Source organism: Lycium ferocissimum, chromosome 9 (assembly GCF_029784015.1).
Source record: "Lycium ferocissimum isolate CSIRO_LF1 chromosome 9, AGI_CSIRO_Lferr_CH_V1, whole genome shotgun sequence".
In the NCBI taxonomy this organism is placed as follows: Eukaryota; Viridiplantae; Streptophyta; class Magnoliopsida; order Solanales; family Solanaceae; genus Lycium; species Lycium ferocissimum.
This window is the reverse complement of record NC_081350.1, coordinates 12,986,923-13,004,793: the sequence shown is the minus strand read 5'-3', so window position 1 is coordinate 13,004,793 and position 17,871 is coordinate 12,986,923. Positions and strand designations below refer to the sequence as shown.

At 35.3% G+C, this 17,871-nt stretch overlaps 1 protein-coding gene and 1 long non-coding RNA gene across 5 annotated transcripts; one reads left to right on the top strand and one right to left on the bottom strand.

Annotated features, from left to right (window-relative positions):
* Window positions 1-242: 242 nt before the first annotated feature.
* On the top strand, window positions 243-2,684 carry LOC132069226 (uncharacterized). Of its 2 annotated transcripts, XM_059462639.1 has the most exons (4): window positions 243-378; window positions 477-641; window positions 1,491-1,655; window positions 1,732-2,684. In XM_059462639.1, the coding sequence occupies exons 1-4, from the start codon at window positions 271-273 to the stop codon at window positions 2,425-2,427; spliced, it is 1,134 nt and encodes a 377-aa protein (XP_059318622.1). In that variant the 5' UTR covers window positions 243-270; the 3' UTR covers window positions 2,428-2,684. The 2 variants fall into 2 exon arrangements, with proteins under 2 accessions (XP_059318622.1, XP_059318623.1); XM_059462640.1 differs by lacking the exon at window positions 1,491-1,655.
* A 1,200-nt stretch (window positions 2,685-3,884) lies between these two features.
* LOC132069225 (uncharacterized) lies at window positions 3,885-13,246 on the bottom strand. Of its 3 annotated transcripts, none has more exons than XR_009417706.1 (4): window positions 13,106-13,246; window positions 11,582-11,983; window positions 11,268-11,494; window positions 3,885-3,975 (listed from the first exon to the last, which is right to left on the bottom strand). It is a non-coding gene; the product is annotated as an uncharacterized LOC132069225 (long non-coding RNA). The 3 variants fall into 3 exon arrangements; XR_009417705.1 differs by lacking the exon at window positions 3,885-3,975 and adding an exon at window positions 5,324-5,672; XR_009417707.1 differs by lacking the exon at window positions 3,885-3,975 and adding an exon at window positions 5,324-5,520.
* Window positions 13,247-17,871: the final 4,625 nt, after the last annotated feature.

The following is a 17,871-nucleotide window of genomic DNA, read 5'->3' as shown; positions in this document are numbered from 1 at the left end:
TTCACAAACAAGGGGATAAAACTGCCACTTTTTTATAATTATCATCTTGATTTAGAAGATACAATTCAATGGATGGTGTCAAATTTGCGTCATCAATGTCATCATCAAATCCAGTCAACAAAGTGCGAGACGTAAGTGAAATATGAAGGCATGCCTTTCCTCCAAAACCAGCTTCTGTCTAGATGTGTAACAATATAGATCTTCTCTTTTTAGGCCGTGCCACAAGCAACTCAGCGAAGATCCTCGGACATTGTGAGACAGTCAGAGGACATGGCACCAGCCAGAAGGAAATCTTCTGCTATCGAAAATGAGCTGGTTAGAACCGCTCAAACTGATTGTCAAAGTCCTGTTTCAAGTCATCGTCTTTCTGCAGAAAAGGTATTAAAGTCATCATCCTGAATTCCTGATAGCTTCTTGTATATGGTTTTCCTGGATTTATCTTTGGATGTGCTACAATCTTTATCTCCTCTTCTTAGGCCTTGCCACAAGCAAGTCCGACAACATTCCCGGACACTGTGAAACAGTCAAAGGACATGGCACCAGCCGGAAGGAAAATATGTTCTATCGAAGATGAGCTGGTTAGAACCGCTCAAGCTGATTGTCGAAGTCCTGTTTCAAGTCATCTTCTTTCTGCAGAAAAGGTAGTAAAGTTATCCTGACAGCTCCTTTAGTATGGTTTTCCTGGATTTATCTTTAGCTGTGCTACAATCTATATCTTCTCCTTCTTAGGCCATGCCACAAGCAACTCCGTCAACATCCTCCGGCATTGTCGGACAGTCAGAGGACATGGCACTAGCCAGCAGGAAAATATGTTCTTCTATTGAAGATGAACTGGTTAGAACCGCTCAAGCTGATTATCGGTGTCCTGTTTCTTGTCATCTTCTTTCTGCAGAAAAGGTAGTACAGTTGTTCTGGAAGCTTCTCTAGTATGGTTTTCCTGGATTTATCTTTAGATGTGCTACAATCTATATCTTCTCCTTCTTAGGCCATGCCACAAGCAACTCCGTCAACATCAGCCGGAAGGAAAATATGTTCTATCGGAGATGAGCTGGTTAGGAACGCTCAAGCTGATTGTGGAAGTCCTGTTTCAAGCCATCTTTTTTCTGCAAAAGAGGTAGTAAAGTTATCCTGACAGCTTCTTTTGATAACCAAAAGAGTGAATCCTGATTTTGGATTGGGGGTATGGTTTTCCTGGATTTATCTTAGATGTGTTACAATCTATATCTTCTCCTTTTTAGGCCATGCCACAAGCAGCTCCACCAATATCCTCGGACATTGTCGGACTGTTAGAGGACATGGCATCAGCCAGAAGGAAAGTATCTTCTGCAATTGAGAATGAGCTGGTTAGAACCCCTCAAGCTGATTGTCAAAGTCCTGTTGCAAGTCTTCTTTCTGTGGAAAAGGTAGTAAAGTAATCCTGACAGCTTCTTTAATATGGTTTTCCTGGATTTATCTTTAGATGTGTAACAATCTATGTCTTCTCTTTTCAGGCTATGCTGCAAGCAACTCCTCCAGCATCTTCAGACATTGTGGGACAGCCAGAGGACATGGCACCAACCAGAAGGAAAATATCTTTTGCTATTAAAAATGCCACTACCCCTCAGGCTGATTGTTGTCGAAGTCCTGTTTGTAGTCATTTTCTTTCTTTGGAAAAGGTAGTAAAGTTGTACTGAAGCTTCTTTAATATGGTTATCCTGGATTTATCTTCTTCTCTACCTATGCATGAAGCAGGATCTACCCGAGGAAAGCACATCTGTACCTAATGAGCATCGCAATCCAACAATAATTCAAGATGTGAACTCAACTTTCCACAAAGTAGAATCATTCCTCAAGTCTATCCCGGAGGAGCATTTTCTTTCTTTATCAGGTACACCAATTTCTAATTTAGAGTCTGCAAAGGAAATAGTCAGACATTTTGTTGGAGGACCGTTGAAGATGTTGGCAGACCCAGCTAATGAAAAGGCATTGAAGGAAGCGATTAACTTACTGAACGAAAATCTCTTGTCATTCACTCACGAACAAGCCAGGCTGTTGGTAAAGATCAAATATATATTCCCTTCAATGGTTCAAGACCTGAGGGACTCAAGCCAGACCGAGTCTAGTTGCCAAGACTTCTTCACTGATCTTGAGAAGGACAGGAAAACTTTAGATGACTTGAGGAACACAGACATGGAATTGAAGTTGAAGTATGATCAAGAAGAGGCTGAAGAGAAAGAAATGGAAACTATGCTTATGTTCCTTAGGAAGAGGAAGGCTGAAATTCTGGATAAAAGACATGAATTATCTGTAAAGGTTAACGACATTATGTCTTTAGCAGACGAAAAAACAGGTAAGTTTAAAGACACCAAGATACTGTTGGTCAAGGCAAAAGATAAAATCGATAGCTTAAAGAGGCAATGGTCTAGTCTTAAGTCTGTGCATCTGTAGCTTCCTTCCCAGATTACAATACGAATTTCAACTGACAAAAGACATTGTTTATGTGCTCTTGGATTAGAATTTTAGCTCTTGTAACTGTTGTATAGGGCAGGCAATGTTTGTGCTAAACCGTGCATACTCTTGGGGAAAAACGAAAAAGAAAAGGGATTGCCTTGAAGGGACATCTTGAGTAGTCTAGTTTTTGCAGTCAACGGCTGAGTTAAGGGTTCGGCGTGATGACTATGATTAATATCTGTTATGTTGGAAAACATTATATACACTTCTCAATACTTTTCGATTTCAAAGGGTGTTGCTAACTTTCAAATTTACCCTGGGTGAAAGTTGATGTATATTTTTTTGTAAAGAGCAAGTTTTATTTTTGTTCTTAATTTATAAGTTTCGTGTATTGTTGTCCTTTCTAAGTTCTATCCATTTATGCACGGACTCTAGTTTTGTTACAATTTTCAGTGGTACCTTGGGTTGAATCCGTATACTTTTTATGAATAATTGCGTTACACGATCTGTTGGTGACACAAGGGAACAAGAAATATAAAGTTTTTTATTAATCAAGATTAGAGTTTGGGTGATCTGTTTTAGATCTAATGTGTGCAAGTTGACATCAGTTCACGTAGCAATTACCTTGAAGGGCTTATTTACAATTGGTTCCTTCGAGTGTAAAATATTATAGGGGTTTTCTCACCCAATCTTCCAACTAAACGTGATTTTGTTGTCTGAAGCAGTATAATTTTTGTTTACGAAAAAATAGGATCTTTGTTATGAATATTGTAAATGTACATATGCGTTCTTGATTCTGATACAAATATTCATGACAATCATAGCTCGTACTACTTATCTCCAAAATAGCCATAAAGGGTTACAAAGTTTATCTTGATTGCGAAATCCTAGCTTTGGAGAGAAGACCTTGTTCTGAATTCTTGATGAAAATCTAGTGATTTCAAGATGAAATCTTGTTGGGATCTTTATTTGGGAGTAATAGTTTAACTTTAATAGCATTAAGAACTCACCGTGGGTATTGGAGAATTAGTCGGGTCATTTTGTAGTTGGGAAAGACGTCTTGCACTTGATCCTCTGGAACTAATCTTCTTTATTTCCGATTTTTCCCATTTTATACCATTTTTCTACCGCCCAACGCCATGTCACAACCACCCCGCCGTTCCCATTTTTCTAACATGAAAATCCTTCCGTAAAACACCCATAATGTCTGGTAGGAATATAAACAGTTTGAAGCATCGAAAACTAACCTTCAAGGCTTTAATTTATACTAGTTTCTCGACACGTGGGTTGCACGTGGATGTCGAGTCATGTAATACATGATATTGTAAATAATATTAATATTATTATAACACAGTGCTGAGTAAATAATTATACATTAATGAATGAAGTACAACACATTTTAAATGTGATCAACATGAGTAATATTGACCATTGGTGCATAAATTTGACGTCTTAAAGTTACTCCCTTGTCTTTAAGGAACTGTGGCCTCCTCCTTTTTACCATCGCATATATGTCAAGAAATTGTTTGCGAATGAAAGTAGTATCTTGTAGAAGTTGTACAAAAATTTGATCAACATATTTCTTCTATAGAATGGCTAATAGACCATTGTTCATTTCATAGTGTTCCTACAAATGAGCACATGGTAATCATTTATGATCGAGAAACTTCACATATACCAATAAATATAAAAAATATTATGACAAATAATATAATATACGCACATCTACATGCACACGCATACACAACGTATTTATATCATACATGTGGAGGTGATTTTGGTTTACTTTTTATTATGTATAAGTAAAACCAAAATCAAACCAATTTAGTCAGTTTATAAATTATTAAAATCAAACCAAACCAAATATAATACACAACCATCGGTTTGGTTCACTTTGGTTTGATTTTTTAAGAAACTTAATGGTACTTTTCTCTTTCATTCTTTCCTATAATTAGGAAAGAATTTTTCATCATTTTCCAACTTATAATTTGCTATTGCTAATGATAAGACAGAAAGGCATTCCAAAATGTTGTAAATGACATATACTTACACATAGTTTAAGAAAAGAAAATCAAAAGCATAGTAATACATATGTTATACAAAACTCACAATGCAACTTCTGCTGGCAGTAGGCTTGTAAATGCCGTGAGCAAATTGATATAGCTTTATTAGGGAGTTTGAGTATTACCACTTTTGAGAGGGAAGATGCTAATAACTTGTTAGAAGAGGGGGTAATTAGATCTTCTGACAATCGTAAACAAATGAGGGAGATACTAATCGGTAAACAAGCATTGCACGATAAATTAGTAGAATGGAAACCATTGCGTGAAATAGGCGGCGAACTTAAATTTATTAGTAGACAGGAAGTTTATTTAAAAGATGTTCTAACACATTGTGTTTATAATCAAAGATTTTGTATATTGATAATGCCAAGAGTTACATGGAGATACTTATACAATTAAGACGTGGTATAGGGAGTAACATTCTGGATACATATGTCGGTTATAATGCTACAACAGCAGAAACACATTTTGACACTCAAGGTTGTAACATGTTCCCGGATGGACAGTTGAATTTCATGCATAAGTTTTATTGGGCAAACAAATTTCGGCACCGGTAAGATTTTTGTTTTAGCAGACCTTTTTTTCTAATCCCAAGAACTTGGTTCTATTATCCCTTTGTTGCAAATTATAATAATGTTCGACTGCTTGTTCACACATGTAAGGATTCTTCCGAAAGCCTTCATCTATCACTAGATGGACAATGACACCGGGAAAAGAGTTGTCCAGTTTATTTTGCTGGAAAATGTGGTTGGAAATTGTATTCGTCGTCTCAGCCAAATCTTCGCAAAAATGTATGAAGGAAATTTCGCAGTGTTTCTTACTCATGAACGCACGAAAAAGGGGGTTCAATTGATTCGCATTAACCATGCTACCCATTTGACACATAGATTTTTATTAGAAACATCATAAGGGACAAAGCAGTGGTATTCACCAGACACATAATTTAATTGCATTCATGAATTTAAGCAGAACCCATAAATATGAACAACATTTATTTTTCAATCGATCCAGCAGTTAAAGGCTCATCCTATGACATAAACGGAATCTCCCAAATAAGTTAATTTAAAAAGCAAGTTCTCACACATCAAACTGGAAATAGATGATTGTACTTGTCTTATACAAAAATGTCTCAGTGAACAATTTAAACTCATGAGCGAAAGATCCTAAGTATCCTGTAAGCTGCAATGAGACATGTCGAAAGTTAGACGTGTAAAAGTTTTGATGGACTGCGTCATCAAGATAAATATAATGTTAGAACTGAAAGTTAAATCGAGAAGATAAATACATTTTATTGGCATCATCAAAGAATTAGAGTTACAAAAAAAAAAAAAAAAAAACAGAGTAATGCAGACTGTTAATCAGTAAGAAATCATTGAATTTTGATTAGTTTTATGCTGCCCGTTAAACTAACGAATCCCTCCCTCTAGAATGGGCTATGATTTGAAGATAATGCATAAAATACCGGCTACCGAGACGAACCGCAATTCGGTTCGGTATTCGGTACTAAAATATAAAATTTAGAATTTTGGTTTCGGTATTCGTATTTACAATTATACATTCGGTAAAGTAAATACCGAATAAAAAATGAAAATACCAATGCGTACGGGGTAAGGGCTGAATAAAACATTATATCCAATAGCCAATAGCCCAAATCCGGAAATCCAATATCCGTAAAAATCCCTAAGACCGTCCCCTAACACGATGGGTAACACCTTCAATCAGTCGATCGGTTCCTATTCATCCCTAAATGGCGACATCGTCTCGTAATCTCGTCGTCGTCGCATCACTTCAACTTCATCCCTAACCCTTAACCAGACATCGTTTCATGTCACGGCCGAACACCCCTTTAAGAAGGCGTTGGCATTGTTTGCGTGAACACAGTCACGGTTTCGCGTGGACTTGACTCACATTAGGTTTTCTCATTCACCCTCGAGGAGAAAACAATGGTGCTTCTTTTTTATTGTATTTTTTGATTTTGTTTTACACTTCCAATGTTTCGTTGTTGTTGTTTTTGGGAGAAAAGATATAAATGGATAAGTATCCATCGATAGTATTTAGAGAGAAAAGAAAGATATTTGTTAAAGAAAATAAGTTATGTTAAGCCTTGCAATTTATGTCTTATAACATTTGTAATTTCTTTTATGTTTAGATGGAAGATGAAACAAGTCCATTTCAGTCTCTTGATCAACACGGAAGTTGAACAACATCCATGTTGTGAAGAGGAAAGCTATAAACAAGATCATTCATTATGATAAGCTCATAGAAGATGAAATTAATAAAGCGGTAAAGTTCTCTTAGGTGATGCAACTAAAAATGGAACAAGTTAATTTGAATAAACATTTGAAAACTTGTTCTAAAAATCCAAATAAGGTTAACACTTCAATTCTAAGTACAAACAATCAAATTTAAACTTTCCATTAGAAGGTGAAACGGGTGATGGGGCAACTTGGACTTTTGATGTATCTCGGAGGGCTTTAGTTGAGATGTTAATCCTTGATGAGCTTCCTTTTCGTTTTGTTGAAAAGGAAGGATTTATAACCTTTATTGTTCGCTGACTAGGGATTGTTATGTAGTTTTTGGTGAAGAGAGACAAAAGTTTATGAAGTATTTGAAAGAAACATAAGTTTGTCTTAAACACATGGAATTCTATCGAGAGAATAAATTATATGTGTTTGACGGTACACTTTATTGATAGTGATTGGCTCTTGCATAAAAACGAATTTTTAAACTTTCAGGTTGTTCTTTAAGGGGTGACGAAATGGCCCATTGTATTAGATGATTTAAATTGGAGAAAATAATCACTATAATAGATAATGCTTCTTCTAATGATGTCACGGTGAAAGAGTTACACAAACAAATGGTTAATTGGGATCTAACATGAAATGTGTAACCATCTTCACGTGAGATGTATGGCTCACATTTTGAATCTTATTGTGCAAGATGGCATGAAAGAAGTTGGACTTCAAACGTGTTAGGCAAATGGTGAAATATGTTAGACAATGCTTGACAAGGATTAGAAAATTTGCGGAATGTTGTGAACTAAAAACATGAGAGTCATTATGTTTAGATGTTTCAACTTGGGGTGGAACGACCTCTTAATGTTGGATACATTTTGAGTGCATTTGATAGGTTTGATCTTGAAGATGGTGGATTGTCAACTTATCTTGCTACTACAGAAATATTGTAATATTTCTTAAAAGGTTTATCAGAAGGTTTCGGGTTGACGTCACTTCTAATGGTCACTTTGAAGATATAGTTGAAATCATTTAAGAGAGTGTATGGAAGACGATGATCCTTCTTTGCTTAAAAATGGGAGAAAAAATGAAAGAAAAAGTTTGTCAAGTATTGGGGTGCTGACCCTTTTTATTGATCAAACGACCGGGGATATGTTTGGAGATGAAAATGAAATAAAAAATAAAGTGGTGACTTAGAAATCTATGTTTGAAGAGTATTAAGCAAAATTCTCTAATGCATCTTCTTCTCTCTACGATTTATCGGAAACGGATTCATCTAGCTCTAACAACAGCACAAAATCAACAAAAGTGAGAAATAGGATCCAAATCAAGATGGTACGGGTTTGGGTGGTAAGTTGGAGTTGGAAAAGTATCTTAGTGAAGAACTAGAGCAGATGATGATGAGGACAATTTTGATATCTTGTCATGGTGGAAAGCTCATTCTCCTAGATATAAAATTCTTTCCGAGATGGCTCGTGATGTGTTGGCAATTCCAATTTCTAGTGTGGCATCGGAAAACATTGATTTCGTTTAGGAGTTCTTTGACTGAAACGTTATTTGTCTTCAAGATTGGCGTCGAAATGAGCCTTATCCCATAAATGTTGAAGAAGATTTTAATGATCTTATGAAACTTGAACTTGGTATGTTTTTCGGTTTTTTGTATTTTTTTTTTTATATTTTTTTACTTAGTTTAAGACACATTTTAAATTCTTTTTAGATATGGTCCGATAGCTCAAAAGATTCCTCGTTCTTGATTTGTAATACATGCCTCAGGTATAAGGCTGCGACAAAGTGTTAAAATGTGTCCATGTTAGAGTTAAAATGTTCATTTTTCTCTGATTGCTAACTTTTGATAATGCTTCATTTCTTCTTGCTTATGATGACGATAGCCCCGTAGCATCCTTCTTGCCATTTGTTTCCTGGTCGCCCATGAGTTTAACTTGTGATCACCTTGATACATTTTCTTGTATATAGTCACTTCTTAGGAATCATTGATTTTTTCCTTGTCTTTAATGCTTTTATTTAGTTTTGTGTATTTTCGATTTAGCGGAGATTAGTTTTAATTTCGTTTAAACTAGATAAGTAGTTTTTGCTATGTAATTTAGCATTTGTCTGCTTTTCAATCTGTTTTGAGATCGATGTGGTCTTTAGTATTTTCTTTTGTTTTTGTTCTTCCTCCGTGTTTAATATGTAGTTTTATTCGTTGCTTCACAATAGTTGAAGTTAAAATTTTTTAAACATAGATGATTTTGTTAAGTTTATTGAATTAATTTTGATGCATGTGCCATTTGTGGATTCTCTCAATGTGTCCTTGTACATTTATATTGAGTTTAGTTTAAGTCTTTGTCTTTGTTAAGATTGTGTTCCGCATGTCGGATATGTTATTTTCCTTTATGACTTCACTTTCTACAAAAATAGGTGTTTAGGATCAAAATGACGTTTGTTCTCGAGTGTTGTATACATCCAGATTTTAATCATCTTCCCCGTTCTGTTTTCCATTTGTTTAAATTTAGTATGAGTTAGTAGTTTAATTCTATTTCGTGTAAGTTAATCTCAGTTTCAATCTTGCTCAAATTAATGGGTTAGTTTCTTTTAGTTCTTCATCCATTTTAACAAAGAGTCATGTTTGACATCTGTTGCTATTGATATTTGCTATATATAAGTTCAAATGGTTGCCAAGTATTTAAATGTCTTGCCTAGGAGTTTAACTTTGTTGAGAAGAAGTTTATTATTTATGGGTAATGAGATATGTTAAACATGCTTTCTCTGTCCTTTTTCTCAAATTGTTTTCCCCTCTAGTTTTATACTTAAGCATTAGCGGCTTGAAGTTTTATGATCCCTTTCTCCATTTTTTGCTTGAGTATATGCATCGAGGTGTCGAAAGTGGCTTAGAGATTTAATTTTCCTTGTCTAAGTTGGTCTATTTTCCCAGAATGATTCCTAAGGGCTAGCATACTATTTAGTTATTAATGTTATCTGTAGAGTTGGCACCATTATCTTTGCAAGGACCCATGCTTTTCATTTCCCATGTAGTATCTCCGTGTATTTACTCTCTCCACATCAAGGCTTTTTTTATAACGAGAATCCCCACGGGCCAGCTAGACCAAAGCCCTTGGGGCTATTCACATCAAGCCTTTTTAGCATTCATTTTCTTTTCAAAAAGGCTTAACTATACAAAATCGACAAGCTTTTGATGTTTTGCGATTATGCTAGTTTAGAAATTAAAGTCCTTGCAGCTCTCGGTACATAATCATGGAAAAATTGCCACTCGGTGGTTGCATAGTGTTCATTTTCTTGCTAGAATGCTAGTTACGTGAGTACATGTTCTAGTGCGATCATGTAGGCGAACGCGTATTAGTGAAAAAGCTCATTATCTTCTCGAGTCTTTAAGAAGCTTAGCAACATTAATATACGTGTCTTTGCTAGTTCATTCATGTGTTCTGTTATGCTCAAGTAGTGAATCTTGTTAGGCATTTGATTTACATTTAATTAGGCTTCAATGCCTTGCGGAATAGCGTTCAAGAGCTATATTTGTATCGAAGAGTGAACCAAGATTGATTGCTTGAACGATGAAACGTTGTGCCAAGAAACCATCTTTCATGGCGGCTTGCGTCTCATTGTTTGGGCTTTGAAGTGCGGATTTCAACGCTAATGATTTGATTGAGTGATTGGTTTGTTAACCCGAGATGAGAAAAGTTGGTTAGAGATGATCATCAATGATTCAATGGGGTTGAAATAGTTTGCACTTTCAGTGGACAAGATCTTTTCTTTTCTTGGATTGCCACAAATGCCCTTTCTTGTTGTTGTTCTCTGTATTATGACTTATGAGATCTTGGACTAAGAATTTATAAGTAGCTACTTTTTGGGGTTGTCGTTTGTTATTGAAATAACTTAAGGATTTTTAAAGATCTAACTAGAATGTCTTCAATTCTGGAACTTTTGTCCAGTTTGGTATACAATTTACAATTTATTTTAAGAATATGCTGTTGTTACTAATTACATTGACCCCTTGCATAGTATACTTGCATTCTAATACGGGGACTTTGACAATATGGTATTACCCAATACCGGAGTTTGATTTGGGTGCATCGAATTAGAACGGTTTGAAATATTTGGTATATGCTGAATTAATAGTAATTACGAACCCGAACTTTGAAAATACCGAACCGAATACCGAACGCCCAGCCTTAGAAGATAGGCCGATCTTACTGTAAAGTTCATGAATTATAAATTATACGTCGAACCAGAGATGTACGGCCTATCACTCTCAAACTGTATGAATGTTAGCATATTTAACTATGAACGTCTTTCGGAAAGTTGTTTCTCGAAGACGCAGTCCATCATATCAAAACTTTTAAACGTCTAACTCTCAAGATTTCTCATTGATGCTTATGGGATACTCAGGATCCGTCACCCATGAGTTTAAATTGTTCGCTATTACATTTTTGTATATGATAATTACAGTCATCTTTTTCCAGTTTGATGTGTGAATTATGCATGAAACAAATTGGACTCTGTAAACGAAAATCAAAGGACTTACTTCGTGAATTAAGGGACATATGAGAATTTGTTGTGGGAACGTCATGTACGGACTCCTTTACAATTGTGTTATCGGTGAAAGCCAATTCAACTTCTTTGTGCACGGAGGAGTAGTTGGGGCTGACCCGATCCAAACGACCATGATAATGTAGTAGCTCTTATTTGGTTTCAGGAACTCTTTCCATGTTTCAACATGTTTTTTAAATAGGGTTCCTGGATCTTTGTCCCCTGTCAAAAGTTCAGAAACATTAGATGACATGAACAAAGGCAATATGAATGATAAAATAAAATAATACAAAGTCTTAATGGCTTTACCTCCTCATCGACTAATATGACAGTTCTGAAAATGCCTTCATGATGCGGATTCTTGTAAGGTATTATTGAACCCCTTCTAGTGACCAATACTTTCATGACCCATTGCAATGGATACTTTGCTTATAGGTACATATTGTTTTGATAATTCTTTTTCAGTCGCCATGTGCGCTGAATCTGGACGGTTATAGGGACAAAGAAGAAATAAAAGAATAGTAATACAATTTGTGGTTCCAAGTTTGTTTGTAACATGCATATCAAACGGACAGTAGCGTATAACATTTCAAAAAAGCATATGCAACTTGTGCTGGCAGTAGCTTTGTAAATTTACTCAGCAAATGGAAATAACTTTAATAAGAAAGAGTTCGAGTATTACCACTTTTTGAGAGGGAAGATGCTAATAACCTGTTAGAAAAGGCGATAATTAGATTCAGATAGGCGTAACCTATTGTGTTAAATAGTAATTGGTATAAAAACATTGCACGAAAAGCCAGTAGTAATGGAAACCCTTGCGTATTATGCGGTCAACTTAAATTAGTAGACAGAGAGCATATTTGATGCATCTTCAAACACATTGTGTTCGTAACCAAAGAATATGTATATTGACATGCATATACAACTAAGAGGGGGTACAGGGAGTGGATTCTACATACATATATCGGTTGTAAAGCTACAACACCAGTGAAAACATTTTGACACTCAAGGTTGTAACATGTTGACGGATGGACGGTTGAATATTGTCATAAATTTTACTGGGAAAACAAATTTCAGATTAACCATGCTAACCGTTGGATACATAGATTTTAAAAAGAAACATCATAAGGGACAAAGCAGTAGTATAGACAGGACATAGTATATATGGTATTCATATGTAAGAAGTTTTATTCTCTAGCAATGCATTGATATAGTTAAAGAACATTCTAATCGATACTGGCGATAAGTTTTTTTTTTTTCCCCAGCGATGCAATGATAGAGTTAAACAGCGATAGAGTGACATAGTATATATTGTATTCATAAATGTAAGTATTTTTTTTTCTAGCGATGCATTGATAGAGTTAAACAACATTCTAAACGATACTGTCGAGGTTTTTTTTTTCCAGCGATCAATTGATAGAGTTAAAAAGCATTCTAATCGATGCAGGCGAGAGGTTGCTTTCGTCCAAAGTGTCAAGCAATAGGAACTACAACATTGCTAGCGCAGTAACTTGATTGAAGTACAATGGAACAATCTCTAAAATCAGGAAATCTAAGAACGAATACATAGGGGAACTTACTGCGCGAAGGAAGGGGCGAACGATTTGGCCAAGGATTTGGTCGAGCTTTTTATTGCGGGGCAAAAATGTATGAAATTTGTACATAAATTAATACGACATTGGTATTTAGCGGAAAAACATTAAATTAAATTCATGAATTTGAACAGAATTATTCCTTGAACAGAATGTGAAAATATAATCCAATTGCATAAAGTATTTGAAAAAGAGGGCAATAGGGATTTGATTAGAACATTGGTAAAGGAGAGGAGCATACCTGTTTGCCAGAAGATGGAAGGGTGAGATTGTTGGAACCCTAGATTGTTTCTGATTCTTGAAGAGACTAAACAGTGCAATTTTCTTGAGGCATCTCTCCAGAAGCGGTGTTGGTGTCTAATGGCGAGTTGCAGCTCCTGGGGATTTTGAAGCGCCATGATGTAGCATTAGAAAAATAAATTTTAACTAATTGGTTGGGGGTATAAGCGTAAATTCATAATTTCATTTTAAATTAATGGATTAGGGGTATTTACGTAATTTAACTTTCAGGTTAGGGAGTTCATGCTTTTAATATAATATAGATCATAGCTCAATTTATGTTCGGTCATGTGCGACTATGGTTGTATTCTTCCCCTAAACATTTCCAACTTGTTTCAAGTTACCTTTATTCTCTTATAAATGGACACAACCTCATAAATATAAGATTTTTAGGTATTATATATCTTTACAACCTTTTGAACATCCCTTATTCCCAACTTAGAGACTGAGCGAGGACGTAATACTTGATGAAAAGTTTCTGGGGCTTTCTTGAAACATCTTATGGAGCTTGAATATCAATTTTGGAGTGGTTTGGAGATGATTTGAGGCATATTTGAGCAGATTTTCTTATTGAAAACTCGAGGTTGAAAACAATTCTATCTGTGTATATTTCCTATATATCCATGTATATTTCTTTGTATCTCTCAGTGAATATACATGAAAACAAGTGTGTGATTTTCAATGTTATACATGAGGTACACGCATGATATACATTGTTGTTGTGTTTGTGACATGTCGACTTCTAGTTTTGGGTTTTTGATTTTTTTGAACGTTCAGTGACAAGAAGTGGGTTCTTTTTGTTTGATGAATGTGGTGGAGATGATTCTTGATGATGAAGTTGACCAAAGAATATATATCATAGTAGGCTTAAGTCATCGGGCGCCCCCTAAAGTTGTCCACATATTCCACTTAGACACCTTAATCCAGACATGTACTTATTGAGCACCTGTAACACTTAGACACTTTTTGCTGACATGATAAAATGTGTGTAATGCACACAAGACAGGCGCGTGAGAGGTTTTTTTTGGCCAATTTTCCTTTCTTTTTTTTGTCTTCTTCTTCTTGCAACTCTTTCTGCCACCTTCTTTGGCGGAAAAAAAAATGGAGCAATTAGTTATAGGGAAGATTGATAGAGCATTAAAGGGATACACGACCAAAAAGACAAAAACAAAAAAGGATCAGGGTCGTCTTCTTGATGGAAGCAGGTCGCATTTTTGACGGAGGACTCACACTCAAAACATAGCACCATCATCGAAACTCCGTCCAAAGACTACCATCGTCTTTGGCGCACCGTGACCCCCCCCCCCCCTTTTTTTTTTTTTTCATCTACTCCACATGATCTCCACCTTAAACTATCGTGAACCACCTTTCTCAGCCTTCATCATCATCTTAAACACCCGAATCCCCACCAATGAATCAAATCGAGCCAATAACACCTCCCCCTCTCGTCTTCCCAACAAAACTAAATCTGAAACAAAGAAAAATACATATCTGAAACAAGAAAAAGATACAGATTTGAAACAAAAAAATAGATCTGCAATGGGAAAGAAGACGTAAAATGGGACATTAAATGGAAGTGGGGAAGAAAGATGCTTCGGCCAGCCAAAGTGGCGACGACGGTGATGTAGCGACTGATGGAGGGGGCGGCGGCGGCTGGTTAGGTTAGGTTTAGGGTATAATTTTAAAAATAATATATATTTTTTTTTTACTCAATTCTTTTTTAATTATTTTTTTGGACCCATCTGCCACATGTCCTCGTGTAATTGCTCATTTTGTCACGTCACCGCGAGTGTATTGCACACATTTTTTATTTTGTGCTAATTGTCAAATAAGTGTCTAGATGGTTCAAATTCAGAGTGGTAGAGGTGTTCAATAGGTACAAGTCTGAGTTGAGGTGTCTAAGTGAATTCTGCGACAACTTTAAGGACCGTCAATGACTTAGGCCATCATAGTACTAGAGGTCTTAGCCCGTGTCAGTATAGGCCCAAGCCCAACGTAGTGCTTCCTTTTTAGTTATTTTAGTATTTTATGTGTTTTTTGTAAGTTATTCTTTGCAATAGCAGAAATGGAAAACTTAAATAGAAATTTTTAAAAAAGAAAAGAGATATACAGTATTTCAAATTTTTTATTTGAATATTTTAAGAACCAATAATTTCAATTATATTTCTAATAGCAATAACCAACACTACATTTAGGACCTGTTTGGCCATGAGAACTTTTCACTTTTTCGCGGAAATTTTCTCACTTTATTTGAAAATCAACATTTGATCATAAAAATTGAATTTGAACATAAAATCTTGTTTTCACTTTTTTCACTTTCAGTACATTCAAACAATCAAATATTCTAACACAACTCCAACTCCAATATTTCAAAAAAGGTGAAAAATATTTGATTTTCATGACCAAACGCCTACTTAACTGCAACTGTATACTTAAATTGATGGGAAAATAGCTTTTTTAGTCCTTGTGTTATTGGATTTTCCTATTTTAGTCCTTGTGAGATTCGGTTGAGCGCATTCGACCTTCAATTAAACAATTTGTGTGATTTTAGTCCTTCAACGAAAGGACATCAAATAAAATAACGGTCTGTTAAATTGCAGAGGGGCAAATCAGATCTTTGATGTTATTTTGAATGCATACACTTAAAAGAATAAAATAAAGAAAAAGACCCTTTCTTTGCGTTCTAATTCTCCAGTTTCTCCGATCCTCGTTGTCTACCCCAACGGACAGTTTTTCTCTATTAATCATTTTCTTCAAGAAAAAGTAAATATTTGCAGTTGGGATTGTTATCCGCAAGTGGGGGTAATCTCCATTTCTTCTTCTTTCTCTTTTGGATCTTGCAAAGAAGGTTGGTACTATCATACTAATGGTTGCCTTGGCATGGACCCTTACACACGATGCAGCCCTGCACCCCACCACCCTGATTACTAAGACACTCATTTAGAGAAATTTGAGATTAATAAGAAACATGTTGCATTACACGACAAAGAAGAAATGACGAATCAAACCGACAAAGAAGAATACCGATACCCTACATGATCTACAGATCAATCTTGAAGATAACAAATGGAAGTTAGTGTACGTAGAGTGTTTTGTGATGTTTTCAACATTCTGCCATGCGTAATGATTAACCTACTAGAATATATTGCTAGAAACAATTCATGGAATTGAACCACATTAAAAATTTAAATACCCAGATTTTCCCCTCTGCAATTTAACAGACCGTTATGTTATTAGATGTCCATTAGGTGAAGGACTAAAATCACATGCATTGCTTAATTGAAGGTTGAATGCGCTTAACCGAATATCACAAAGACTAAAATAGGAATATCGCAATAACACAAGGACTAAAAGTGCTATTTTCCCTAAATTGATAGGTAAGTATCAATGAAGATATTAAGGGGTCTTTCTTGAGAGACTCGATTTAATCACTCTAATTATATTTTACTGTCATATTGTTAATCTTATTTTAAGCAACTGTATATGAAAGTTCTTTCAATAGTCATGCCTTTGAAGTTGGGAATGCAAATATCCGATTTTGAATATACAAATAGTCCATTCAATAGACCTAATCCACGTCAATAAAAAAAAAAACCAAGGAAATAATCATTTTGTTATGAAATATATTAATGTGGATGTCCATGTAGTTCCCTCCACTTCTCTTCACCATTATGTCTCACCTCCTTCATGTTCATAACTCTTGTAGAAGTAACTCCCATTACTTCATGACCAATACTCCCACACTTTATTTCTATAACTCTCCAAATGTTATTGCCCATGTTTATGACACACCCTTCGTGTTCTCAATGTATTCCTATAAATAGTAGGATTGAATGTAATGGTTGTACACTTGAACAATACTTGACACTTGAAAGAAATAAGAAATTCTCTCCTCTCTTTGTCACTTTGTTGCTTTTGCTTTCATCTTTTGATATATTGTACTAAATCTTTTAGGTTAATTTTACAAAACATTATCAGCACGAGTCTCTAACCATAGGCAGACTGATTTTAATTTCCTTCTAGATCTCTGTTGAGGTATATATGTCACTCTCTCGATTTTTTAAACTATGGTTGCAATCATACTTAGTTATTTTGGCAGACTAACTTGTACTCTCTGTTGAGTAATAGATGAAGGATTTTAAATGCATGGTAATAGATGAAGGATTTTAGATGCATGGTAATGGTAACTAGCATAAATTACCGTGCTTCTGTTTTGAAGGTACTTGGAAAATTGAATTCACATATTTCATCACTTGGTCTCCCAAAGGTTGGTATTAGACATTAGTTTTTCCTTGCACTGCATGCATGTACATATGATTTCCAATAGATTTAATATTTTTTTTAAAAATCAATGACAAATTGAATCAACATTTAATATGTTAGTGCTATGTATGCACACAGTAACATTGGTACTTTTGTGCATAGTTTTGTATAGTCATAAATTATGATGCCTTTTAACTTTACAAAATATGTGAATCTATCATCACTGATTGTGCACCTGTAAATGAGTATTCTGAATGTATACAAGCATTCTTGGAATATGTGAAGACCGCAATTTACTACCAACATGAGGCGTCTTTATGTGGTACTTAAACACGCATTGATAATATTAAGCGAGATGGTTTGTCTAAATTATGTCATTTATATTTTGTTTCTGTAATGTTTCTCTATACTCCATTATAGTGAGACTGTCTGACTACAACTCTCTTTACATATTTTTGACTATTC

Excerpts from the sequence above, each read along its gene's own strand:
- LOC132069226 (XM_059462639.1), top strand. The coding sequence starts at position 271 with ATGGCACCAGCCAGAAGGAAATCTTCTGCTATCGAAAATGAGCTGGTT. Across the intron at positions 379-476 it reads ATCGTCTTTCTGCAGAAAAG|GCCTTGCCACAAGCAAGTCC; the intron begins GTATTAAAGTCA and ends TCCTCTTCTTAG. Across the intron at positions 642-1,490 it reads ATCTTCTTTCTGCAGAAAAG|GCTATGCTGCAAGCAACTCC; the intron begins GTAGTAAAGTTA and ends TTCTCTTTTCAG.